The sequence below is a fragment of the Astatotilapia calliptera genome, chromosome 19 (assembly GCF_900246225.1).
Source record: "Astatotilapia calliptera chromosome 19, fAstCal1.2, whole genome shotgun sequence".
Taxonomy (NCBI): domain Eukaryota; kingdom Metazoa; phylum Chordata; class Actinopteri; order Cichliformes; family Cichlidae; genus Astatotilapia; species Astatotilapia calliptera.
The window spans coordinates 2,950,487-2,977,579 of NC_039320.1; the positions used below are offsets into that span (position 1 = coordinate 2,950,487).

General features: G+C 40.8%; 1 protein-coding gene across 6 annotated transcripts; it reads left to right on the forward strand.

Annotated features, from left to right (window-relative positions):
• On the forward strand, window positions 1-26,196 carry larp1b (La ribonucleoprotein 1B). 6 transcript variants are annotated; one of them, XM_026151099.1, is made up of 20 exons: window positions 1-807; window positions 3,114-3,175; window positions 4,580-4,636; window positions 5,457-5,682; window positions 7,543-7,716; window positions 8,423-8,548; window positions 8,704-8,872; window positions 10,677-10,821; window positions 11,135-11,312; window positions 12,071-12,261; window positions 12,551-12,625; window positions 13,102-13,461; window positions 17,367-17,481; window positions 17,717-17,886; window positions 18,306-18,412; window positions 19,344-19,504; window positions 19,660-19,804; window positions 20,533-20,642; window positions 22,393-22,520; window positions 22,829-26,196. In XM_026151099.1, the coding sequence occupies exons 1-20, from the start codon at window positions 447-449 to the stop codon at window positions 23,099-23,101; spliced, it is 3,333 nt and encodes a 1,110-aa protein (XP_026006884.1). In that variant the 5' UTR covers window positions 1-446; the 3' UTR covers window positions 23,102-26,196. The 6 variants fall into 6 exon arrangements, with proteins under 6 accessions (XP_026006884.1, XP_026006888.1, XP_026006885.1 ...); XM_026151103.1 differs by having other exon boundaries at window positions 19,347-19,504; XM_026151100.1 differs by having other exon boundaries at window positions 17,720-17,886.
• Window positions 26,197-27,093: the final 897 nt, after the last annotated feature.

Sequence of the window (27,093 nt, forward strand, 5' to 3'; positions counted from 1 at the left end):
ACCAGAGTCACTGTTTACAGCGTAGCTCCACGAGCTCCTGGCTGGTAGCGTGGAGTTGGAACCAGAGAGGAGGTCGCTGTAGTAGTTTTGTTTTAAAGAAAGTTACAGAAACTCGTTGGAGACAGAATAGAGTGTGAGTGGTTTACATGGTGACAAACTACAAACTCAGAGGTAATTATTTGTTCATACGAAACAGTCAATTAGAGTGAAAAACAACAACGTTTAGTTCGGGCTCGCTGACTTCTGCATGGTCGCTAGCTAGCTAGGACTTAGCTCCAAGAGCTACTTGGCTAGCTGGCTAGCGAGGTCCAGCCCAGAAGTTGTTTACTTCAACTTGTGGATGTGGTCACCCCTTGAGCTTTTCACGACTTTTCTTGGGGATAAGAGAGCAAGGACTAACAATTCACACTGGATTTAACACTGTGCGCTGTTAGGAAACTAGCAGGATGTCCACAGAGGTTGAGTGTGCTCAGGTTGACTCGGGTTTGACAGCGGCCAGCCCGAGCGGAGTGGTGGAGAAGAACCAAAACACGTCCCAGGGTGCTCACTTGGACAAAGGACAAGATCAGGGGCAGAAAGTCTTAGAAAAACAACTAGCGGACAGCCACGACTCCGGGGCTCCCAAGAGCCCAGCGGATATAGAAAAGGAAAGCAAAGAAAACGACCAAAGTAGTAACGCTGACTCGGCTGTTGAGACGGTGAAGAAGAAAGTTGTTGAAGCGCCTCCGCCGAAAGTCAACCCGTGGACTAAAAGGACCACGGGCAGAGTGCCGGTCAGCAGCACCAACTCTAGCTCTCAAGACAAAGGTGAGACGGATTTGAAAAAAATCATGTATTAAGACAGATTCAATATTGCAATATGGTAACAGCTGGCCACACAGCTCCCTCTGCAGCCGCAGCTATTAAACACGTTTTTTGCTTTGCAGCATTTTAGCAGCTTCACTGCAGAGAAATCAACATTAATCTTTGCTGCACATCCCTGACATATCTCATTTAGGCTCGTTTAGAGTTGAATGGAGTGCATAACTTAAATGTCAGAGCGGTCGAGAGATGTTGATGGGAGCATACTGCCCCATCCCCCTCTGTGCTCGGATTGCTCCGTAGCACCACGTGTTGATTGCTGACAACTGCTACTTCTTTTAGCCACCACCAGCTAACTCTCGTGCTGCTTTCTCCCTCTTGATCGAGGGTCAGAGCTGGTGTCTGTGAAGTGAAAGCACACGAAAACCTGAATGTGGGACGTAATCATTCTTAATGTCGCGCATACATGCTTGACACTGTAAAAACAAATAAGTAAGTAAGCAAGCGCCAAGACAGCCTGGCTAACTGTTCCTGCTGCTGTACAGCACGTTTTGCATGTCCAATGGCCTGGCTGTCTGCAGTTCCTCCCACCGGCCAGCCAGCTCCTCACTGTCACTAGTAAAAGTATCAGAATAAAGTGGCTGAACAGGTGATAAGATAAAACGGGACAGGGTTGTAATCTAATGATTGTATTTATTTTTGAAAGAATCGAACAATTATGAGTGATACCAGTATCACTGGTATTGTTTTAGTAAAAAAGAAATTGACTTAATAAGTCACTTGAGCCAAGTCTGGAAAACATTGATAAGCTTCAAGTATTTTTGATATTAAAAAATAATAGATAAAAAAAGTGAGGTTTGCAAATGGAGCTACATTTAATTTCTCAATTGATTAAAAAAATCTAAACATTCCTTCATTCCTATTCATTTCAAAGTGACACAAATGGGTCATTTTTTGTGTCATGAATGCTTTTGCCTGATTGCTGATCATTTCTTAAAATCTGTTTCGTATTTATTATTTAATTTACTCATGTAATGTGGCAACCATAACAAGTACACATAACTGTACACAGTACAGGGCACACAAAAACAATGAGAAGAAAGAAAACCCATACTCAGGCAAAATACAGAATCAAATAACACCCTAAAAATGCACAGAAGAGTTTAAGCTTTATAAGAGAGTGATCTTTTTGTGCATTTAAAGCTACAGCTAAAAGGCATTTAGTTGACGAATAACAATATTGAAGTAGCAGGCCACTGATAAGGTTTAACTGATTCCTCTTAGTGTTAGTAATAAATTAACCTGAAGACATCAACTTTGATGCTGAAAGCTTGTATTAAAAATGGGTGTGGGTGGGGGTAGTAAAGCTTAAGATATTTGGAGGTTTAGAAGGTAGGAAAAGTTTAGTTGAAAGAAGCCATCAAGGCGTTGTGGGATGTGTAGGATGTAGGGTTCATGGCCGGCAATGAGGAGTAAAATTAAACACAAGTCTGTCTGTAATCTGTTTTCTAGCTCTGCTTCTGTTAATCAGATATCACAACTGAATGCATTACCTTTCTATCTATAACATACAATCAGTTGATCATTTCAGTATCAACAGTTCATTTGATTGACTCATGAGGCTGCTGATTGGTCACTGAGTGATTGCATTTATTTTATCGTACTCGTGACAGTCGACTCTGAAATACAGCTTTCTTGAGTTCAGACCGTTCAGCTAAATTTGAGTTGTGAATGTGTGTCAGAGCGCAGAGCAACCAGGAGGGAGCTATATTTTAAGCGCACGACTCTTGCAAGACCACAGGCATCGTTTTACAGCGTCACTGTACAACCAGTCTCGTGGGTGGATGTCTGAAGGCTCATTCAGGCATACACCCATTCATATGGAAGCCTCGTCCCTGTTTCTCTTATCAATCTGACCATCCACTGTCGAGCTGATAGGAGCTGTCAGGCTGCAGTGGGCCACTCCCAGGACACAGCAGCCTGCAGAGACGCAGCCACATACCGCTGGTGCTGCCTGTGCACAAAACACCCTCAACAAGTCGTGTCACTTAGTCCGTTGGGGGGAGCACATTTATTCTTTCTGTACTGACAGAAATATCCGATGGTGTTCAAACACAGCAGAGCAGCGCATGCAAGAGTAGATAACTTGACTTTTTAACTGCAGTGTTGAGCAACCTTTCTCAATCGGAAACTTCCTCAAAGCTCTTCTTAAATTCAGAGAGTTGAAAAGGACTGAACCCCTTTGGATCTAGTCCTGTCCTGTCTCTCAAACATAATGACCTCACTCTCGGTTATTGATTGTGTATCCGCAGATCAGCAAAATGCTCCGAAAGTCGTCCGCGCCACCAAGCCCAGAACGAGAAAAATCAGCAAGGTAATCCTTTTTTTTACGTTTCTATCCTTTTCTTTAATGTCCATAGTTGCTCACATCTTACTAATTATTTCCACAGCAAAGTAACCACAAAGTGTTGTTGAATGTCTCGGCTAATATAAAGAGTGATGTTTTTGCTTGTAGTCTTTTCTTCCTGGCAAATAAACCACTATAAAATGATCACATGTTCACATTGCGTTGCCTGTGGATTTTCGTAGGTACTGACATTTAGAATGGGAAATAACCATCTGCTGATAGCCTGACTGTTAGCCGGTTTAAGCTGCTGACCTGTGGTTTTTGTTTGCTTTTCCAACCAGTTTTTCCACTGCAGTTACTTGAAGTTCACATTTAGAAGGGATTTAGATTATATGAAGATAATATCATATATAAAATGGTCATGTTTATTGACCAAAAAAATACATATTATGATTGTTAAGCAGGGGAAGCGTTTAGTAGTGCATCCGCCCAGTGGATCTTTAATTCCACTGAGGATTGATACACTGTGTTTTTAATACCCAGTTTATGTGCTTAAAGTGTGACATACTATCTTATCTAGTCATGCTTTTGCCACATATTGTGGGCTTTTATGTAACCTGGGGAATTATAATGCAACCTGCAGACCTTTCCTCATCAGGGTCATAGTCACAGTTCTACAGGACCCCATATTATCATTACTACACAGTTACTGAATGTTGTCTGGTAGTCATGCACATAATAAGCAAACTGATGTTAAATACATCAAATCACCAAGCCTGGTCCCTTCATATGTGTTTAGAAAAATGTAACAAGTAGTTTCATAACTTTAAATAGTATTTCTCGCACGCTCGGTTTCTGTGTTCACCACTCTTTACATATGAATAGAGTTCTGTGTTTTGTTTTTGCTCTGCTTATGATCTGTTACCTCTAATGACTGCTACTCCTTTTGTCGTATCGTGTCTGAAAAACAATAATTTGGGATGAACTGGAACAGAAGCTTTTTCGGTCAGTACTCATGCATTAGAGCAGGGGTTGTTTAAAAGCCTGAATCCCTTTAGGATAAAGTTAGTTGACTTTCTGTTTGATGCGCTTCATATCGTAGAATGGATATGGTTAGAGAAATCAGCATTTGAGTTTGTGTTTATTTTTTCTGCCCACCATACTCATCACTTCTGGAGTGTGTACCCTTTGTCTGCCTAACCTTGATCCCATATCAGTTTCCCCAAATTTATGGAATTTTCAGCAGTGGAAATTGACTCACTGTGTTTATCACGGTTGTTTGCAGTTTTCCCCGCACACACAGAGCACTGACCTCCTTTTTCTCTATGCTGGGCACTTCAGTGCTACCTGCTCACCCAAAAAGCAAATGAAAAGATTCCTGATCATTATATCATCCTTTGAAACCTGACAGTCTTTCTTCCTCTTTCACAGTCAAGTGACTTCAGTGACATCACTAACTGGCCTACGCCTGGAGAACTGGCCAAAGAGGTATGATATGTGTGAATGCAACTTCTTTTACAAGCAATGAGAGCTTGTTTTCTGGTGCTTCTACTAGCTGCGTCAAAGATGGATTTATTTTTCTAATTTCTGCTCACTAGGTGGAGCGCTAGAAGCATTCTGAAGTGTTCAGGGTGTAGCTTTGCAGAGGGTTGGTGCAGGTTTTTAAAAAGGGGCTGTCTTATAAAATGTAAAAAGGTATTCTGGTTTTGATCTCACATGGTCAGATGTGTGATGGGGGGGATTATTCAGAACCCGATAAAGCTGAAACAGGTCTTCAGTTGACTGTGAAAATTTTTAAACTCACCTCAGGTTCTTCTAACAACTACTTCAGGTTTTGTAAGGTACAGGCGACAGCGGTGAAAATATAACTAACTAAAGGGACTCTAGATTTTTCCTTTTCCTCAATCTCTGCTGATTCTCCAGCACTTAATCTTCAGTATAGTTCAAGATCTGATGAATTCAGAAAAGTTAAAAATATCAGGAAACATTTAAAAATCTTCAAATGTAAAGTTTGATTAACTGGAGAAGCACCTGATGTGTTTTTCATCACGAAGAATATTTAAGTTATTAAAAATGTTGTCATTGTCACAGTGTTGGAAATGAGGTGCTTGTTTCTGTCAGTGTAGTTTTTTTAAGCCCCAAGATTAAACTTGATCTGCATCTAAAAGAATGCATTGTATATTTTCTTACTTGTGCAAAGAATTCAAGTCCACCGAGCAGGAAACATATTAGTAAAAGCCCGCAAAATTGAAATTGTTCTATAAAGGTGTGACTAACAGCTGGTATTTTCCCCCCTTTAAAATTTTAGCAACAACAAAATGTCCTCAACAACAATGGAAAGAAGCCTCCGTCTTTGCGCAGAGATAAGGAGAAGAAAAGAGAGCGACCGGAGAGAAAATCTGAGAGCAGCCATGATGGAGGTGAGAGCAAAGAGAACCAGGAGGCTCAGGTGGAGCCGATGGGAGAGCTGACCAAAGATGAAGAGTCAAAAGCAGGACAGGACGCCAAGAGTGCCAACCTGAGGAAGAGAGGAGGTATGGGAGAGCAAGTCGTTGATGAGATGAAGCTTTGTCTCTCTCTCTTTCTCTCTCTCTTAAATGGTTTGGATAAGGCTAATGACAGCGGCTACAATCCTGATTGATTCTGATTCACACACATTTCATCACCGTCTTGTGAAGTTATTCATCTCCAGAATGTGGTTTTTTTTCATACAGATGTTTCTTGAGTTCCAAATTTGGAGATGCATATTTTTCACTCGACTGTGATGATTTGTATTTTTTAGCATGTCTGTAACTGTATTAACTCTGTAATTGCTGGCTGGTGAAGACTGGTGCATGCTCTGCTGTGATTATCTTACGTGTTTCTCTTCCAATGATCCACTCCTACATTGTAAACATCACAGGCACCAATCTTTGTGGAAGCCATTCAGAGATAAGCACCTTCATTAACTCCTCGATGTCTAAACTAGAAGCGAAAAGTTTTGTTTCTAAATAAAAGAAAAGACATTTTTAAACTATGTTTTGACCTAATATAGCGTTTAAATCAGCTGCCAAACTTTAATAATTTAAAATTTGAAGTGTAGTGTAGGAGTGAACATTAAACAAAATGCCTGAATCACATTGTTAATAAGAACTTTACAAGACTATGTAGAAGTAATTGACACAAATGTTCTATAGAGATGCAAAAAGCTGCTAAATGAAGCAACAAAATCTCTGACCTAGAGACAAACCAGTGACTGTGTGGCAACCACCAGTTGCAAGGGAAACAGTTTTCCCCCATCCAGTTGACTAGAGCTTGCTGGAGATTGATGGCAGTTGCCATTGTTGTGAAATCGATTTGCTAAAGCACCAGTCACACAGGCCTAGAGACCAAATACCTACTCCATGAACAGCTATAGTTGAAATTTCTCTAAAATCCTAACCTTTTCTTGCATGCACATAATCTGCAAGAGTTGTTCATCATATTGGATGATTGATAACCACCGGTCACAAGGGAATAATGTGGATTCTCCGATCCAATGGTGAGTGGTCCTTGGAGTTTCCTGGCAGTCACTAGGTGAAATCGGTTAACACCCTAATAACACCCAAAACCTAACTCTGATTACTTTGATCAGTAGTCCATAGTTTGCATGCTGGTCTGTAAAAACTCGCCAACCCATCAGTAGTAAAATTTGAAAAAGTGCAACGCAAATCAGAAACAGAAAACCTCGTAGAAGCTGTGCCTTTTGAACCCTGTTGGTTGAAGCACTGAGGCGCAACTTAAACTCTGAAGGCAAACGCTCTCTGTTCCCGGTTTGTGTTGCACTTTTGTGTTCCACAGTTAGAAAGTAATTGGCAGGTGGGGATCATACTTTCTGCGTCTGCGCGTCCGCTACAGTTTCCTTGAGTCCCAGTAACCTAAATGTCATTATCAGGCAGTCAGTGTGACGGTCTGTGTGGATGGGCTATGCCTGCCTGGTTTTTTGGGGGGGGGTTTTGCAACCACACGTACTTGGAGAATTGACATTACAGCCACAACGTCACAACTGGACACCGACTAGTCTCTAGGCCTGTGTGACTGAGGCATTAGATACTGAAGCTACAGCGTCTCACATCCAAAATGGCAAACAAGTTAATGTCACATGGTTTGCAGTTATGTGGCTACAAAACCTGAATACAGAGCATTAGTACAAAAACCCTAGAAGCTATGGGTACATGAGAATAAAGACTTTTAAGTCCTTTATTTGCTAAACAAACCTGGAATATGATTAAGTAGTCATTCATTGCTATGGTGAAAGGTTTACGCTGCAGTTTTAGTCACCATGCAGCTTTATTTCTGGATTTGATCTTTTTTATTCCCCCCCCTTTTGGACCAAAACTCTACAAGCTTTGTTTTCGGTGTGCAATCATCGTTAGGTAACAAACGTAAGTGGGTTTCTCTGCCGCTGGAGGAAGTGTCCCGGGATGATGATGCCAAGACGCCCGGCAGGGGCCCAGCACGCTCAGACACAGAGCCCATCGATGACTCGTCTGACCTCACGTCGCCTAATCAAACGCTCCATAATAACAGGGCGCATGATAGCACCAGGAGTAAGTGGCCTCGAGCTCACTGTTTACTGTTCACGTCTTCAGTCTTTTTCTTTCTTCCTCACTTCGCTGGGCTGGCTTTGCTTTTTATTTCTCTGGTATCTTTTTAACATTTGCTCAGCAAGCTGCCATCTGTCTTTAGTGTCCACATGGCTTTTTTCCTACTGCATGGCTCAATGAAAGCATGACTTTTTTTTTTTTAATTTGGCGAATATCTTGCATCAGATGGATGATTTAAAGCTTCTTTGACATTTATTCTCATACAAATTGCCAACAAAACCAAATGTTTGTAATTTTTCCTGCAAATAAAAACAAATATTAAAAGGTTTCAGATCTCTGCAACGAGAACAGGCTGCTGCTGCTTGTCATAAAGCTGTTGAGCTAACTGGATGTTGGTGGACATTTTTATGTTTTTATCATCTGTGCTGACAGTAGTCCTTCTAGTTTAGATGATCTGGCTGTTATTAGGGTTTATTTACAACTTGTTTTTATATTGAAGCTTTAGACGGTTACAAAATATTGATTACAATCCTTTAAATTTACTTAAAGACGAGTACTATTTAAATAAAAAAGCAGTTTACTTACATTGAGTTTCTTGTTCAACTCAACTTCTTAGTAGTTTTAAATCTAAAAGTTTAATAATGCCCTTCAGCGGTACATGGAAGAAGTTGTAGGCTTTGATCATGAGTGTATGTTTTCCTGTTCATAGGTTGGCGAAGAGAGCCGCGGGACTATGGCGACGATGCTGCAAGCATTCGGAGCGACGGTGGGAGTGTTCGTGGAGGAATACGAGGAAGAGGGAAGGGACGTGGACGCGGAAGAGGTCGTGGGCGAGGTGCAGACTAGTGTTTTTCATTCATTGCCACACATAAATTGGAAGCAGAATCATCAGCAATGCAATTTCTGTCAAAGACAAGAAAATCCAGCTTTTTGAAGTGTTCTCTCTCCTTCATATGCCATTATTTGTTCCTTCTGTTCTTTTGTTTTTAGGACGATATGAATACCCGCTCAACTTTGGAGACTCTCAGTCATCTGATGGTTCTGCTCAGGCCCCTGCAGAGTTTGGCACCAACATGGTTTACTACTACAATGATGGCAACAAATTCCAGATGTACACGGTGGATGAAAAGCTTCTTAAGGAATACATCAAACGGCAAATGTAAGAATTTAATACCTGGAAAAAATATTGTCCTATCTTATGGAGGCTCTTATTACTTTTTACTATTAATAGCTCGATGTTCCAGCTTCATGAAGCATACTTCAAATTTAAAAAAAAAATTGGTTATTTTAAGCAATGACATATTTTTTTCTGGATTAAGTAGAAGGTTGTAAAAATCAGGTCATTTTGTAGTTTGCATTTCTCAAACAAATACCAGAGCAGGTCCAAATATGCAGCGCAATCCATTCGCCAATTTTAGCACCCCAACCTGAGACATGTTAGTTGAACTAATAGTATTGCTTCAAGATGGGAATGCAACATGGAGTGTGGCAAAAGATGTTTGCCGCCTCTAAAATTTGGAACAGCTACAAACAAAATGGGTAGGTTACATGAGGAACACGCATGGATAGATCATAGTGAAATCCAAAGCATCAGGACGGAAAACGCAGAAAATTGCACAACAACAAAAAAAATGGACAGAAATACGAGGCAGTGTTTGTGGCAGAACTGAAAGGAATGTGCTGAACGAAACGGAAAAGCCAAAAAGAAAACCAGTGCAAACACCTAAACGGAAGAAAACAATATGACAGGAGGTTTAACGAGAATGAACTGTGGACGATGGGACGAAAGTGATGATCTGCTGCTGAGATGATGCTAAACTTCTGTCTGCTGCTGTTCCAGTGAAACGCATCCAGATGATTGAAGAAAATATTCCATACAGATACATTTTCCTTTTCAGTTTGTCTCTCTTTTTATGAATAATCACATTTTCATAGTCAGTAATGACATTTAGGCACCATTAAAGCTAAATTTCCTGTTCTTCCTTCCCTTGTGTAACATAGTAAGTGAAGTGTTTTCGGATTTTTGTTGTTCTCTTATTTCCTCAAAACATTTCCTCGAGTATCCTTTTAAAAGTCACTCAGTTTAAGACCATAAATTCATTAAGGTCTGTCTTTATTTCTGTAGTGCATTTTTCATACCAGTGTGATCAAAAATAACGTCTGAAAGAGATGAGATAGAAACGTCTATAGAAGAGGGGTGAGGATGTCTCAGTACATGTATGATAGGCAGTGATCTGGGTTCAGGGTGGCCTGCAGGGGGCAGTGTCCACTGCTTGTCTGCCTGACACTTTTGGGCCTCATTGCTGTTCAGACTGGAGGGTGAGGTGAAATGCTAAATATAGTCTGAGTAATTTGAAGGGGACAGGAGATGAATTATACCCAGGAGTGACTGGGGAAAAAACTGTTAGAGGGTGAGGAGGGGAGGAAGAAGGGGTGAGGGAGGATAGAGAGGCCACTCTTGTCTTCTCCTTTCTCATCTCACTCAGCGTTATTCAGGCTGCTCACTCAGCCGACGTTACTCTGGCTGCTTGCCGCCCGCAGGGTGGGCACTAAAGTGTGTCATGGTGATTTCAAATAGTGTGACAGGCAGTCAGCAGGGAGCTCTTCCAGTCTAGATATGGTGCTAAAGTCAGACTGTCTTTTTTTTGGTAAGGATTATAAAAGAAAATATGATTTCTTAATATATATTTTTTATAATTCTTTGTATTGGTGACTTACAGGTTTCTACCTCAATACTAGACTGAAATGTTTCTGTAACACAGAGTATTGTAAATTATTTGGGAATAGTTCCTGATTCCTGAAATCAATGGAGCCTCAGGGACACAGGCACAAATTTGCCAGCTTCACTATAATACTTCAAAATGGGTAATCTGCTCCTTTACGGATCTCCTTTATGGACTGTTAAACAACTTTGTTTTGTTTGTGCTGGTGATTAAATGTATTATGTTGTCTTTCCTTTTCAGTGAGTACTACTTTAGCCTCCACAATCTGGAGCGAGACTTCTTCCTGAGGAGAAAAATGGACACGCAGGGTTTCCTCCCCATCTCCCTCATCGCCAGCTTCCACAGAGTGCAGGCCCTCACCACTGACGTCAGCCTCATCATTGAGGTAGCATCACATCACCAGTGTAAATGCTGCGTGTGCTCAGGCTGTAAAGCTTGTTTCTTGTCACATCAGTGTTTGTTTTGTCGGTTAGTTTTTAACTTCTAATCGTGCTAAGTTTGACATTTGTAGAGATGGTAGCAGTGAAAGACTTTGAGAAGTCATGGAGTGCTACTTTTCATGACAAATGAAATGTTTTAAAAATAAGTGTGTGTGTAATTATTTATTTTTTATCAATGCTAAACTAAAAGTTCTTATATTCTTAACTACATGCCTTGACTTTAATGCTTGGCTCTGGTATCTATCTCGCATTTTGAAGGCTCTGAAGAGCAGCACAGAGGTGGAGCTGGTTGATGAAAGGATCCGCTGTAAAACAGACCCTGAGCGTTGGCCGATTCCCACCCCTACCACCGTTGGTTCCCCTCGCACCGACTTCTCCCAGCTCATTAACTGTCCTGAGTTTGTTCCTCGACAGACCCTCAATGCCACAAACTCCGGTCAGTATCCTAATGATATCCTCTCAGCAAATCTCATGATGTAGATGCATAGTGTGTATCCAAAACCCCATATATATAGAATGTTAGCACTTTGGGGTGTCGTGTCCCTTTGCTATACAAAAATTAAGTTCTATTTAAAGAGCACCGCTAAGCGGCCCCTTTGACACTGGGTGAACTATGAACACAGTTTATTTTGACTCGGTTTTCACCAACCTACTGCCCCAAATATTCAGTTGAGCAGCAAATGTGGATTAAACGCAGCTGGAAGGCACCACAAACATGACATTGCTGGAACATTTTACTAAATGAGCCTACATATTTGGGAGCAATGGCTGCAGAAGCACAAAATCACAGTGGATAGAGAGACAGTAGACAGACTGGCTTTGAAATCATGAGATTTATTGACGCTGTAAAAAAGCATCATCTTTATGCTTGAATGATTAATTCAGTCTAATTATTTTTATTTTTATTTTTCCATGCTAAATTAAACATCCATATTTATGATTTCTTTTTTTAAAATTTAATAATTAAGATGACGCTGTCTGGAAGTCATAAAAACAGGTTTTGATGGACACTTTGTAAACAAGCTGACAAAGCTGCCATTAGTCATCAAAAACAGTTCAGTTTCTCTAATATCAGGTATTGTTGAGTTGTTGGTATTGAGATTAAACACACAGTTTTATGTTGCTTTGAGCTTTTTGTTTTTTTACTCTGTACAAGGTTGACTGAGTGTCTGTGTTACGTGTCGGGGTTTTCAGCTTCATCACCTGTGAAGGCAGCGACTCCTCCTGATCCCGTGCAGCCTCAGGACTCCCCTGACCCTGGCTCCTCCAGCCAGGAATCTCTACCGGCCACAGATGACTCCAAAGATGCCCTCGCCCCCAAGCCCGACCCTGACGCCTGGATCCAGGTTGAGAAACGTCATAGGCAGCCCTCTGCAAAAGCAAAGGTAGTGAGTGCAAAAAGGTGAAACGGGCCACTCCCCTCATGCCTAGGGTTGCTTTAATTTTGAGTATGTTATTATGGTAACTGGTAGAAATTATGGCCATAACAATCAGAACTAGAAGGGCACACGCATGCTTCACTCCTTCACCAGGTTTCATTAAATTAAAAGTTTTCCATCTTTCATCCCTTCCATTGTCTCTCATTTGTTACTACGTCATAATGCTTGTCTTCTCCTTTCCTCTGTGTTTACTGTCAACACCTTTCGCCCATCTCCTCCATCTTTTTCCTGGCAGTATGTCAGTGATGAAGTGTGCATTGCCGGCTCTTCTCTCTCCACATCGCTCCAGCCTCACTGCCTTTCCTCTGCAGTTGAGTATTTCCTCCAGCACTCACTCATCCAAGCTTGTCCTCTGCCATTTCTTCCATGTGCTTCTTTTTTTTACTTAAATATTGCATGTCTGTTTCTTTACTTCACAAATGAACTCGATAGGGGATTAGTTATACCGTGTTACAGCTAAGTCCTTCACAAAGTTATAATTCTGATTTTATGCTTTAGAGAGACGGTGGCGATGAACCTTGTGGTTGTTTTTGGAGTGTGCAGTGGGTGATGCTGATGAACTGAATTGGATTATTCACAGATGTATTTCTGTTATTTAATATAACATTAATAATAGAAATGCGTGTAAGAAACATTGTATTAATGATGGATCAGTATAACTCTGGACTGTTTGTTTGCCTAATATAATTGGATGGCTTAATCACATTTATTATGTGTTTACACCTCGTTTCCAGCAGGTCTTGTCTGTTCCTTTGTTAATGGCTGTGTATTCCCTGTGTTGTCTAGGGGGATAGTAAAACGCCTCCTCCCAGCCAGCAGCCTCCTCCACAGGCAGAGCCCGACCAGGAGGAGCTGGACTTCATGTTCGATGAGGAAATGGAGCAGATGGCGGCCAGGAAGAACAAGTTCACAGACTGTTTAGATGAGGACGACTCGGACTATGAGCTGGATGACCAGGATGTGAACAAGATCCTCATCGTCACCCAGACTCCACCCTACATCCGTAAGCATCCCGGTGGGGATCGGACAGGTAACCATGAGTCCCGAGCTAAAATTACCGCCGACCTGGCCAAAGCCATCAACGACGGGCTGTACTACTACGAACAGGACCTGTGGAAGGGGGAGGAGCCAATCGAGTGCATCAAGGTAAGACGAACGTGAAAATCATACTGTACGCGTTACGTTAATGGTGGATTTTAAAGTCTTAAAGGCTAGACTGTAATACACTCGTATAGCATCAGTGAACGCTGTATATTTTATCTATTTTAAAAGTTTATAGATGACTGAAATACCACACCAAATACTCAAACTCCCTTTTTTTAAAAAAAAATCAAAATAAAGTCATTATCTTCTAGAAGATGATGTATGGATCAAATATAGGGAAAATTATTTTTACCTGCTGGACATACAGACGACCTGCATTTTTAGATCAGTACGCAGCATTTTCTGCTTGGAACTGACAGCTAATAAAAAAGTCTTACAGTCATCATGTAGCGTGTTGGAGCAGGTCTGCCAGAGAGCGGTTTAAAAAAAAAAACTGCACTGACACTAGAAAAGAAACACCCAGTACAGACATGCACGTACAGCACACAGCGTAGCAAATCATGCCTGAACAAACCAGCCTTTGCATCTCGCTGCTATTCACAGAATATTGCTCAAGTTTCGTATGTGTTTGCATATGTCAGTTCTAACGTAACATCCATGGAAACATTGACTCTAACTTGATTTTAGACGTTGAAACTGCTTTGCAGTTATTAGGCAATACTCTGGATCATGCTAAGTTAGCTGTCTCATTAGCATTCCAGGATTTGTGCTAAGCTTGTTTTGGTGTTGCATGGATGAATTCTTCTGAATTTCTCTGGTGTAGTGGGCTTTATATGGTGATCACATTTAAACTTTATAGTCTGAAATTATTTAGACTTAACACTTGAGTCCAAAAGGTCTAATTGGACTTTGTAATGAGGTTGTTACCAAAACTGAGAATTAATTAAATAAGAACTTTAATTGTAATATTTACAAATTTTAAAGGGTAAGAAAACCTGGTGTGCATCAAGCCATCACCATCCCATCCAGTTATTCAGTCACCATCGCTGTCACAATGTTTGATGGCTTGGAATTCGACATATTTATGCATTATTGAAGGCTATCTAAGTGCGCCCACCCGGCTCTGTGGAATAGGAGGGTCTTTGAGAAGTTAATACAGATCAGGCTATACTACGTATGCACAGCCAGTGGGTAGAAGCGATAGACTCAGCAAACCTGGAGCCCAGACTTCTTTGATATAAACTGTTAGGTAGTTGGAGCAAAAATACCCCGAAAGGCACAAACAACTGTGTCAGCATCCTTCTGTTAACTTCCAGCCTTTATATTTTTTAAATAGGTGAGGAGTTGTCAAAGAAGAAATAAGTGTTTTTATTGGTCCAAAGTGCTGACTTAGAAAGTCACCATAAACGTTTGTATTATCAGCGAATCCTCCGTTTCCGCCAGATTTGATTTTGAAGAATTTATCCAGGAGAGTTTTCTTGTGTTTCCACAGCTCACAAGTCCTGCTTTAACTTTTGCGTTTTATGCATTGTGTTCTAATTCTAGCAGTTATAACAGTGTTACAGCCACACCTGACATTTAGCACAATATACATGTACCATATTGTTCTTTTAAATTGTGTTTTAAATTGTATTGTTATCAGATCACTGATATGGAAATCACTAACAAATTAACTAGATGACACAGCAGACTGCCACATGATGGATCAGAAATCTAATGCTGGGCTGAAAAATGAGTCTGTGTATGTTTGTATTGTAACCAAAGCACTCTGCTATGGTTGCATTAGGGCTCATATCTCATAACCATTACTGTCTGCACCACCTCTTCAGTGATGATCATTGTGAAGTTGCATTGTCTTACATTTCTTTCTTATACAGCAGGAAACACAATTGCACATACTAGAGTGGATATATAGACGGTATATGATTGAATGATGCTGCGGAGCATTGGGGTAGCCCTTGGTTGCTTTCAACTGTAGGTTTCCTTTAAAGCGTAAGCACTACTGGCACTCATGCCACTTTGACATGAAGACATTGTGACAGAGCTGTTAAACCTCACACCGTGCAGGGGAGGGACAAAAATAAATGCACCATTTACTGTCCACTATACAAGCCTCCAGACTACAGTTGCTTCCAGAGCTCAGCGACCTCCTTTTGAAAGCTGCCTCTTCTGTGGATACAGTGCATGTACAAACTCTGACTATAGGTCACACAGCATTATGCAAGCCTTACATTAGAACAGAACTATAGCACAGCACCAGTGTATATTCAGGTTTTACAACACTACAGCATCGTATAATGTTGATGGCCAAACGTCAGTAGCAGGTCACCATAAATCACATCATCAGTTTAAAACACTTTGGTCCCATTCATCAGCATAGATGATGTAACCTTCAGTTACATGGAAGTGGATCAGTAGGTGAAAAGAGACTTTTATGGATTCAGAACAGAACAGAAATGTCTGCTTGTTTTTTACCAGCATATGAAGGGTGTTCTCGTAGTGGAAGAAAAAACAGAAGCAGACTTAAATCATTTGAAGATGTTTAACGTGGAAACACATTAAAAAATCTTAATTAATAGCTTAGAAGTGCGATTGTTTTCTTAAATCCATATAAAATGCATGCTGGCCAAAGTAATTTAGTTTGTAATTTGCAAGAAGTAGGCTTGTTAATATTATTTTGGTGAACTGATACATTTCTTGATAGCATGTTTTGCCTATTAAGAGACACGGCCACTTTCCTAGAGCGTAAGGGGGGTTTGAAAGGCTTATTTTATCAGGTCAGCTGTTCCAAATAAATTTGAGATGCATGTTAGAAAGTGGGTCTATGATTTGCGTGCATGCGTATGTAAAATTTGAATTAAATGAGCATTAAATTATCATTGACTTTTCTGTAATCACTTACAAGAAAAACTGATGTCAACATGTCTATTAGTGGAGAAAAGTCTCTGTAGTATTAGTAACAGGACAAAAAGAGCACGATGAGGAGTTGATGCACGGGCTGTGGAGAAGTGTTGGGTCAGAAGGTCTACAAAGGGGAACTGAAAGGAGAAAGTAGGAGTCATTAGTTGACCTTTAATACCAAACAGTTAGAGCAGCAGGTTAAACATCAAGAACTCTCACACACTGCCACCTCATCACTGGCAGCGTCAGAGCCGTCCACAACTCACAAAGACAAAAACATATCTGTTACACTCAGCAAGAATCATTTAATCCTGCATCTGTCAACAAACTGGGGCTGTAAAATCAGAGCAGAAATGAAAGCTTGCTGGTATAACGGTGACCAAAATGACAAATGAAGCCAACCACAAAAGCAGAATCAACTATAAGAATCTTTATTCAAGCTGCTCTGTGAAGACGTTTTCAACGGGGTCAGCTCATTCATGGGCTCAAGGGTTGGTCAATAAATAAAGCATGTGGGAAATGTTTTGCCTGAGCACACATGCACCAAGGCCACCTGCATATTTTTCTTCCCCCTCTGTCTGGTGCTGACGTGTAAAGTACAAAGTCTGCGACACATGTGCTGTGTGTCACACAGGCCTGCATGGCTGCAGCTGCTGGCGTGTGAGTGTTTTTTACCACCATAGTGAAGTGTTATCAGTTTAAACAGCCTGTAACGGCCAAATGTAGTATCTGAGGGGAAGTGCAGAAATCCTTTTATTGATTAATTTGACTTAAAATTGAGATTTGTCACTAGGAAATCAACTAAATAAGAAGATTGTTTTCAGGGCTGCAGTGAATTGCTTCGTGTTGGATCAGTAATTATATTACTTTGTTTAAGAGCTTAAAAAATATCAGCCTCCAGCTCATCTCTTTTTGTTACCTTATCAACAGGATCATTTGTTTTATCTGTGTTCGGTTCAAAGTGCAGCATTTATTGTTGTTTTTCTGCTTGGATAAAAGATGATCTCAAGGCCGTGTTAAAGGAGTGCAAATGGTGATGATCAGTGGTCATCTAACTCTTCTTTTTTTCCTTTTCCCCCCCCTTTTGTCACATTTCTGCTCCCCAGCAGGAAGTGGAGAACTTCAAGAAGCTGAACGTCATCAGTAAAGATGAGTTCGACACTCTCACCCCCAAAGCGCCCGTTGACCCAAACCAGGAAGTCCCATCTCTTCCCATGCCAGGTGGGGTTTGTAGAGTTGTGGTGAAGCAGGTTTCATATGAGCGAGCATCCTGTGTGCTACCTTCTGCAGTTTAAACCACACCCCTCTCACACTGCGGTGCTAGTGTAGGATGTGATTTTGTTTGTATTATGGGCTTTTTTTGTGCATTGTAGACATAAAGATGGTAGATATTCAGATAATTACCTGACAGTAAATATAAATTAATAACTTTTTGGGGCAATGATGGGCTTCTCAGCAGACAGTGGAGCAGAGTTGGCTCGTTCTGTGCCCACAACGGTCCCACAGTCGCCCAGAGCTCACCAACCCCGGACCCCCAGAACCCCTCGCACCCCCGGACGCCAGGACCCCAGCAAGACACCACGTTTCTACCCTGTGATGAAGGAGACCGGCACCATCGATGGACAGGTAAGCTCTCGGTGTCCTTACATACAAGGAGTAGCAAAGCTCCTCTTTATCTGCCAGACTACAGATCAACAGATGGATTGATGTCTGTCAGCAGGCCTGCTGGTGAAACTTTTCCTTTCCCTTGTTTGTTTGTTTGTTTGTTTGTTTGTTTGTTTGTTTGTCCTAACTCTTTTTTTCACATGTGCATAACAGTAAGAGTGTGGCCACTCCTACAAATACAAACAGTGGCTGCCGGTTTTCTATTTGTGGTATCACATTGGTTTAAAAGATCAAATATGTAAATACTGAATAAATATATCATTCCTCACTCCTTAAACTAAAATAAAACCATGAAACATACAAAGTAAACTAAAAATGTCAGGCAGCACAGCCGCCCTGTGCCTCATTTAACCAGTGTCCTGTCCTGGTGTTTGTTCCAGACGCCCAGGAAGAAGAAGACGAGCCACAGTTCGAACCCTCCCCAGGAGGCTCACATAGGCTGGGTGATGGACTCTCGCGAACACCGACCGCGCTCTGCGTCCATCAGGTCTGACTTTTTCATTTGAGTGTAATTTGGTTTTTTGCACATTTGGCCGACGGACCAGTTAGCATCCCAATACAAGGATCGCTGCTCCTCCTACGGTCAGAGTTGAGTCAAACGTGGGGTGGCTGTGGCTCAGGTGGTAGAGCAGATCAGCTACTGATCGGAAGGTCGGTGGTTCGATCCTTGGCTTCCCCAGTCTGCATGCCAAATATCCTTGGGCAAGATACTAACCCCAGGTTGCCCTCCGATGCGTTCATCGGAGTATGAATGTAGTTTAGTTTGCACTTGTGTTTAGAAGTGCTTGTATGAGTGGGTGTGAATAGGTGAATGTGGCATGTTGTATAGAGCGCTTTGAGTACTCCGGGAGAGTAGAAAAGCGCTATATAAGAATCAGTCAATTTACCATTTACAATCGCCACCTGATGGGTCTCCAGGTCAAAGTCACGTTTGTTGTTTTGTGGGAACTAAATAGAGAAGTGTTTCATGAGCCGGATGAGCTGCCATGTCAGTGACATTTTCTTTTTTTATGGCTGCATTGATGGTGTCTCACAGGTGACGAGCAAAAAGTAGAACCCACAAGGAGCGCTTCCTCATTTCGCCCTGCCAGTCATTCTCCATTATATGTCAAGCAGTTGTTCTGCTTGACGTATAATCCTTTTTATGAAAAGAAGTTGGTGCTAATGTGATTTACACAAAGTTTTTTTTTTTAAATCAACTTTTGGTGGGGAACGTTCGAGCCTAATTCCACACTTTGTTTTGGGGGTTTTGTTGTCATTGGCTCATTATCACTTCAAACAGAAATGAGACAAAAATCCTGCTTTTTGTTTTGTTAGTCTAGATTTGTTTTTGTAAGGTTTATCTAATAAACTGGCAACTAAATGTTTCCCCGTTGCCTCTCAAACATCTTTTTTTTTTTTCCTCCATCCTTGCACAGCAGCTCCAATGCCTCTCCATCAGAAGGAGCCCCGCTATCAGGAAGTTACGGCTGTACCCCTCAGTCATTGCCCAAATTTTGGCATCCATCCCATGAGCTGCTGAGGGACAATGGCTTCACTCAACAGGGATACCACAAGTACCGCCGACGGTGCCTTAATGGTACAGAGACCTCTAAAAACCTCCACAAATGCTGCTTCTAAGTACTCCTCAGCTCTAGTACACCATCACGTACTCCAAGCTTTGAGAAAGAAGTACCGAAAACAAGATGAAATGGTCACCTTCTCTGTTTCCTGTTCTTGAATTTTTCCCTTCAGAGCGAAAACGGTTGGGGATCGGGCAATCTCAGGAGATGAACACTCTGTTCAGGTTCTGGTCCTTCTTCCTCAGGGACAACTTCAACAGGAAGATGTATGAGGAGTTCAAACAGTATGCTGTAGAAGATGCCAAAGACAACTACAGGTGAGGCGGACATTTAAATCCTGAGCTCTGCGTCTGTGCCCTAGGGATAAGAAGTAAATGTCATTCATTAATGAAGCAAACAGCAAACACAGACTGCTTTGTTTGTGTCACTTATCCACAATTACAACCACACCCTAAAAAACGCCCTGAAGTGTTTTTTGTGTTTGTGTCTCACATAGTGGTGATAGTGACTCTGGAATAACAAGCCACTTCCACAGATTGAAAGACTTATTGATGTTATTCAAGAATTGGAGCGCCTGCAGGTTTAAGCAGTGTCATTGTTCGATAGCATGAGGTTAAAGGTGAACACTGCTTCTGTTGTGACTCTAAAGGGCTTCTCAGTCAAACCTAAATTCTTGTTTAAAGACGTGGGTAGCACAGCCCTGCCTGTTGAAGTGAAAGTGCCTGTAGTGTAAGAGTGTAGCAGCCTCAATGTCTCTTCCTGCTGGAGCTCACCCTGTCTGAACCAGAAACCAGTATACTTGTCTGTCTGGTTCCTCTGACAGCTTCATTACAGCTGTAAATAATCCACGAGAGAATGGAATCCATTGTTGTGAAATGTTGGAGATGCAACTGCTTCGCTGTCAGCGCTGCATTTTCACCCAGCCATTTTCTCACAGTGCATCATTATGTGCACACACTAACGTCTATAAGCAAGGTTTGAAGCTCGGTGATATTTGTTTGCATGTAACTCAGAGTGAAAGGAAGTGTTTGTTGTGTCCCTGCAGGTATGGATTGGAGTGTCTGTTCAGATACTACAGCTACGGTTTGGAGAAGAGATTCAGATTAGATCTGTTCAAAGACTTTCAAGAAGAGACCCTCAGAGACTTTGAGAAAGGTAATAAACATGAAATGTAAACAGGCTCTCCCAAATGTCAGCTGCTGCTTTCACTAATGTAGCAGATTCTTCTGAATAAATCCCATATTCAGTGATCGAGTGTACGAGTGTGGGAAGTTATGTTTTCATTTTGGCATACTATATTAGCACAATTGATCTAAATTCAGACAAAAAATTCAAAATCCGAGTAGAAAAAAGTTATTTTTTACTGTAAAACCCACAAACATGTTTAACGAATCATTTTCATAACTTGAAATGCAAATAGAAATTGTACATTTCTAAAAAATTATGCACAAGTTTTGCAAACAACAAAGTTATATGGTACTATTTACCTAAAAATGCAGCCAAGGCCTCAGGCGTTTTTTATATAACCATTTAAAACTATTTACAGAACAATCAGGTGTTCTACAACAAATAAGAAGACACACAAATTATTTGTGCCAGTCCAAAAAATAGTTTTTGTTAAGCATAAGACAGAGGAGAACACCACAGGCCTAAACCCTGCAGGTCTGTCAGCAGGAGGTGCATCAGTCCAGTTTTCTATGTGGGAACAGCGCTTACACTAGAATTTGCCTTTAGTGGCTTTTTTGGAGCAAATGTGACATTCAGCAGTATAACTGACACACAATACAAAACAATAACTACACAACACACTAACTCTTCTCCCCTTCTCCCTAAACAACCAAGTGCCACATGTTGCTATATCATTTTTTTTGATTGGCTGACATTATAAACTTCAACACCAATAGGGAAGGGGTGTTTTTTCTTTTTCTTTTTTCACTCGCAAGTAGAGAGCGTTTGCTAGCGCTGTCCGTAGAAAACGCCGTTTTTGCCGTTCTTCCCGCGGTAAACCCCCAGCTGGTTAATAAATGCTTCATAAAAACACCAAAATTCTAAACATTCTATTAATATATTCAGTATTTACATATAATTAAATATAAAAATGCTAAAGAAGGCCAACATGTGACTTAGCTTTGGTTCACTTGACCCTCTCAGTTTAATGTGGAAGTGTGTAAAGAGAAGAGGGCGTTAATGTAGTTCTCTCAGTCCATTTCAACACTGACTCAGTGAAGCAAACAAACTGTGGTTGTTTTTGTTTAGACTCAACCAATCTTTATAAAACATTCTGCTACAGTACATGTGGCGTGTATTCCCTCTTACCTAACCACTAATAGTATTTGTTATATTAATTTTATGAAAATGCAAGTATCCGGTATTAGCAGACTAAATTAAAAGAGCTGGCTTTCAGATCAAAGTAGATCTGAGCTGTTTAAATCGGCTAGTTTGGATTAGTACCTGCTCAGCCAAGCGATCCAAGCAGGAGGACTGCATGTTAACAATTGGCTGGTCAGTGGCATCATGAGAGCGCCTCGTTCATGAAACTCAAAACCGCCATTTTTCCAGCGTGGTCCTCGATTCTGATGAAAAGCCACAGACACAGAGTATATATACAGATACATCCTTGCCTCGACGTCCACTTTTATTGTAGCACTTACATTGCATTTAATTATGTCACAGGACACTCGGACGCATTGCTATGACAATGACCATGCACATTAGGAGGTACAAAATTGGAATGGAAAAGCAGTTAATCCAGTGGTTCCCAAACTTTTTTTTTGCTAGGCCCTCCTTTGTTTTTCTTCTTTTGATAAAAGTTGACTAGAAAAATGTCCCCTACATTTAGGCATTTGAATTTTACCTAGAATTCAACACTGAATGAAACTGCTCTTCCTTGCATTTCCCTTTCCAGGTCAGCTGTATGGACTAGAGAAGTTCTGGGCCTTTTTGAAATATTCAAAGATAAAGAACCAGCCTATTGATCCGAAGCTGCAGGAACACCTCTCGCAGTTCAAGAACTTGGAGGACTTCAGGGTGGTGGTGAGTGTCTGCTGGCTACAAGTTTGAAAGGATGCTTCATGTTATCTCCACACTAGAGTGCTCTTTACCTGCAAGTTTTATTGGGCTAAATGAATTATTAACGAAAAGAGAAGCTAGCATATCCTCATATAAAATTATTCTAACATCATTATTTCATACTGAAACACTAACAGCCTCGGAGCTGCTCAGTCTGCGCCTGCAGTCATAGAACTGTATCATCTGGTCTCAGCAAAAATGAACAATTCTCGTGAGTGATCTATTGTCCCACGCGTAGTTACGCTTTGTTTTCCTGTGATGACTCTCTGCAGCCCCCGATAGGAGACGATGGCAGCAGGAGGAGGCGTACCTCGTCCTCGGCTGGGGATGAAGGGAGGCGTCGGAGACATCCTTCCAACACTACCTCAAAGCCCGCGCAGGCCTCCAAATCCTCCAGCACTTCAGCTGAGTCTGCCTCAGCCTCTGCCGCTGCACAGACCACACCCAAAGACAAAGCCCAGAAAGCAGCAGCGACAACATCTGCACAGGGCAAGAAGACAGAAGCCAGAGCCGGGAAGAAGGAAAGTGGTGCACCAAATAAATGAAGCTCCCCTCCCGTAAGCGTGGGTTTGAAAAGAAGCAAAGTGGGGCGGCTGCAGCGCTCATTCATTTCAGAGGCAAACTGCTTGGGTGTGAAGAGAGACTGAGCGTGGTTGATCCAATTTGATTGTTTTTATCAGTGCATTTCATTTAAAAGCAAGCATAGGCAGCGAGCTTGAATGTGTTCACCTGACAGCTCATAACGTTTACAAAAATAAATGCATTCCCTGCATTTTGCCTTTTCAGATGCCAAACTATTCAACAAATACTTTGATTTCAACAATATGTAAGCCGCGCTGGTCTATATAGGGCTGTTAAACTGTGATTCTAAGTTGCCAAGATAACAGACACTGCACACAGTGTGACTAATCTGATACAGCAGGATGTTGGGCGTTTTCTCATTAAGTAAAATAGTCCGCATTCTGCTTTTTTAAAAGTCTTCCTAATTGATTATTTGGGATTCAGATGTGTTTAAAATTGAAAACAGTTGCAGGTTTGTTTGTTTCTTTTCTTTTCTGAGGATATAAACTTCTGTTTTTATCATGACAATCAAAGTTGAGTCTTAAAGTGCCCATATTATCATTTTATTTTGGGGGGTCTGCTAGATTAGGTTTACATGTTTTACCCCATTCTGTCCATTATTGCAGCACCGTCTGTCTGTAAGGCTCTGCTTTTAGCTCCTTTCTGTCCAGAAAAGCACAGTCTCTGGGAATTTGGCTCCATTAATGCAGTACATGTGATCATGGAGAGTTAAAGAAACAAGCGTGATCGTAACATACACCATGCTAACACTAAACCATAGACAGTATAAGAGAATGATGCAACTTTTTAGCTCTAAAGAGTGAAGCCAGTGTGGAAGTGTTTTATCTCTTTACCCCTTTAAAGCCTACTAGAAGTAACCCTTGATGCTCTTGTCGGAGCCGAGTGGTTCCTATCATATTTCATGCCTGCTTATAGAACAAGATGACTGGGTGAGCAATAGACGGTAGTGAGGTTGGTCTCTACCTATTCAGCTACCCTCGGAGAAACCCGCAAACTATTGTAATGTTCGTCAAACCACGTCTTTATTGATATGTACTGAGGTATCAGACCTCGTCATTAAGGATACAATGAAAGTAGATAAATGTTGTCTTTATGAGGAAAAGAGCTAAAACTATTTGTTTTAAATAGCCACCAGGGGGCGATACCTGTGGCTGCAAAAACATATGGTCCTATAGAAGTCTAATGGAAAAGAGCCCTTGGATTTGACCAGTGAAAACACTTTCCTCAATCACCCAGTTAAAGAAATCCCAGAAGGTTGAATGTGTTCATCTGGAGGTAGCATTTTTTTCTGTGGGAAAAATGTCTCATCCCTCATCCAGGACTGAGAAAGTCACTTGGATGAATGAAGATAATCAACTTTCTAGGACTTTCCTGACGAGCTCACAGTGTCAGTTGTTTATTTTGGGTCATGTTGAATACAAAATTAGGTGATAAAGTTACTCACTCATTCACAAGGTGTCACCACAGCGGGTCGTTCCACATGTTTGATTTGACAGATTTTTACACCGGGTGCCGTTCCTGAAGCGACCGCAAAGAGATTTGTGTCTCTTCTCAGAATTGAAACTGAGATCTTCCACTTATTAGTTAAATGAGGTAAACCACTGTTGTACATTTTGCTCGGGCTACGTTTCAGAAAGGAGGATTATCCAGGGTTTGCTCACTTGTAGGTGACATCACAGTGCACACATTGCTTGCTTCATCAGGCTGTTAGTCATTCACACTCAGGTCCCCTTAGAATTCTTTTCTTCTGGCTTCCTTCATACTCTTCCACAACAATGACAAAAGAGCCACATTAAACCTGCTAAAAAGAACTGTTGCTTTTCTGGGGAGATGTTTAGCAAAGTGTAACCATACTTGTGAATGTTCAGCTCTGTCTTTCATTGGCATCAGTCTGTGTTTGTGCTGCATGGTGCTGCTGAGAGAGCTCGTACCGCTCCCACACAGGCTCTGATAGCAAAAATTCATCATGGAGAAATGTTTATTGTTATTGCAATTTAGAAAGGGAGTGGCTGAGATCAAATGTTGTTGTGTTCATGCTATTGCCGTTTAGGGCATTGACTGTGAGCTCAGTGACTCACAAAGATGCACTAACGCCGTGCACAGTCATAACCTGTGCGTGCCTGTCCGTTAAAAGTGACCGCTACTCATGTGTGGTCACATTACGCCTGTAAGATTTTAGTCTGAGATTTTACTGAAAAGTGAAAAGGTGCTCTTTCACACATGAAGCTAACATGTTCAGATACTGTCAGATTAATGGAAACTGGGGGGGGGGGATGGTTGACTGACTACAGCTACAAGGTGGACATTGTTACAAGTCATGGAAAAAAGCCTAGACTGTAAAAGAGGCATTTCAAGTTGTTCATCAGGAGTGAGGACTATTACAGACTAAAGGATAGAGGACAAACCAAAAAAAAACAAACCATAATAGGGGCACTTAAAATTAGTGAAGGACTCGCACCAAAGCTGCTGCTCCATAACAATGTTTTTACTCTCTGACAGACATTGCAGCTAAACTACAATGTTTTAGTTTTTGTTTAATTTACAGCCTGCAAAAATTCATTTGGGACACTTGACGTCCCATTTTACAACCAGAAGTAGTATAATTTATTTTTATTTTTCCATGTATTTGATGGATGGAATAGTCTTAGGTAAGCATTGCAGTTCTTAATTGCTTTTTGCTATTGAATAAAATAAAAATGTTTAAAAAATAAATGTAAAAAAATAAATAAGTTTCTGCTGGAATAATGGGTGTGAGCTAGCATCATAAAACTACAGTATATTTTAGCTTGAAGTTTATATTTTGTTTGAGGCTTGGTGCTCTAGAGCACTTTAATGATTAACTTTCCTTTTATTTCACCAATGAACTTAAAATGTGTTTTAGAGCTGACTTTAACGGGAAAAAAATGTAAATACTATAAAAAATCATTTTGCCATTATTCATTTGATTTTTGAGAAGTGATTTGTTTTATTGGTAGTGTGGTGTTGAGTGTGTTTTTAGGGTAAAGCAGTGCATGTTGATGAATTGTAAAATGCAAAAAAATATAAAATACTGATTGTACAAAATTGTGTTTGTGTGATCTGTCCTACTTTATCTCTCTGACTCCCCTACCTCTATTGGGTTTGTGCATTTTTTTTATTATTTTTTTTCACTGCCAAGTCGCCTATCCTGATAAGCTAGTTTTTGTTGTCAAATCACAGCTCGCACCTTTTAACAGCCTAAAGAAGCAATTCATACTGAAAAGTGTGTGCATGGGTTCGGGAAAAAGCAAAAACAGAACAGCTCCCAAGGAATCCAAAGACACCCTGTGACTTAACGTCAGAAAGTCCAATATTGAGGAATTGTCAGAAATCATTTCCCATGCAGTTTTGACTGCTAACAGTCATGGATTGGCCTCCCCACAGTCTGGATCTCTAGCTTATTGACATACAGCATTTAAATGAGCTTTGAATGTTCTTCAAGAAGCCAGGAGAACTATTCCTGAAGACTACTTAAAGAAATGACAAGAAAGCTGCCTAAGAGAGAACTGACCTCACAGCCCATTGTTCATTCAGTGGGCTGGTTTCAATCATTGTGCAAAGGTACTGTTTAAAAGGTTGGGGAGACCTGCAGTTGGCTGGGACTGAAGAAGTCACTTAGAAGAGTGATAAGACGTTTTTCCCACTGAAAACGCTACATCCAGATGAACAGAATCAACTTTTTGGGGGTGCCTAAGAGAGTTCAGGCTATACTGAAAAATAAAGGTGATTATAACAAATATTCACTTTCAAGCTCATTAAAATTGTACAAACTCTGCTGTTGCCTTATAATTTGTGTGTGTATGTATATATATATATATATATATATATATATATATATATATATATATATATATATATATATATTTGTTGTTGTCTTTTTTTTGTTATACACACATACACACATATATATATATATATATATATATATATAGTTGTT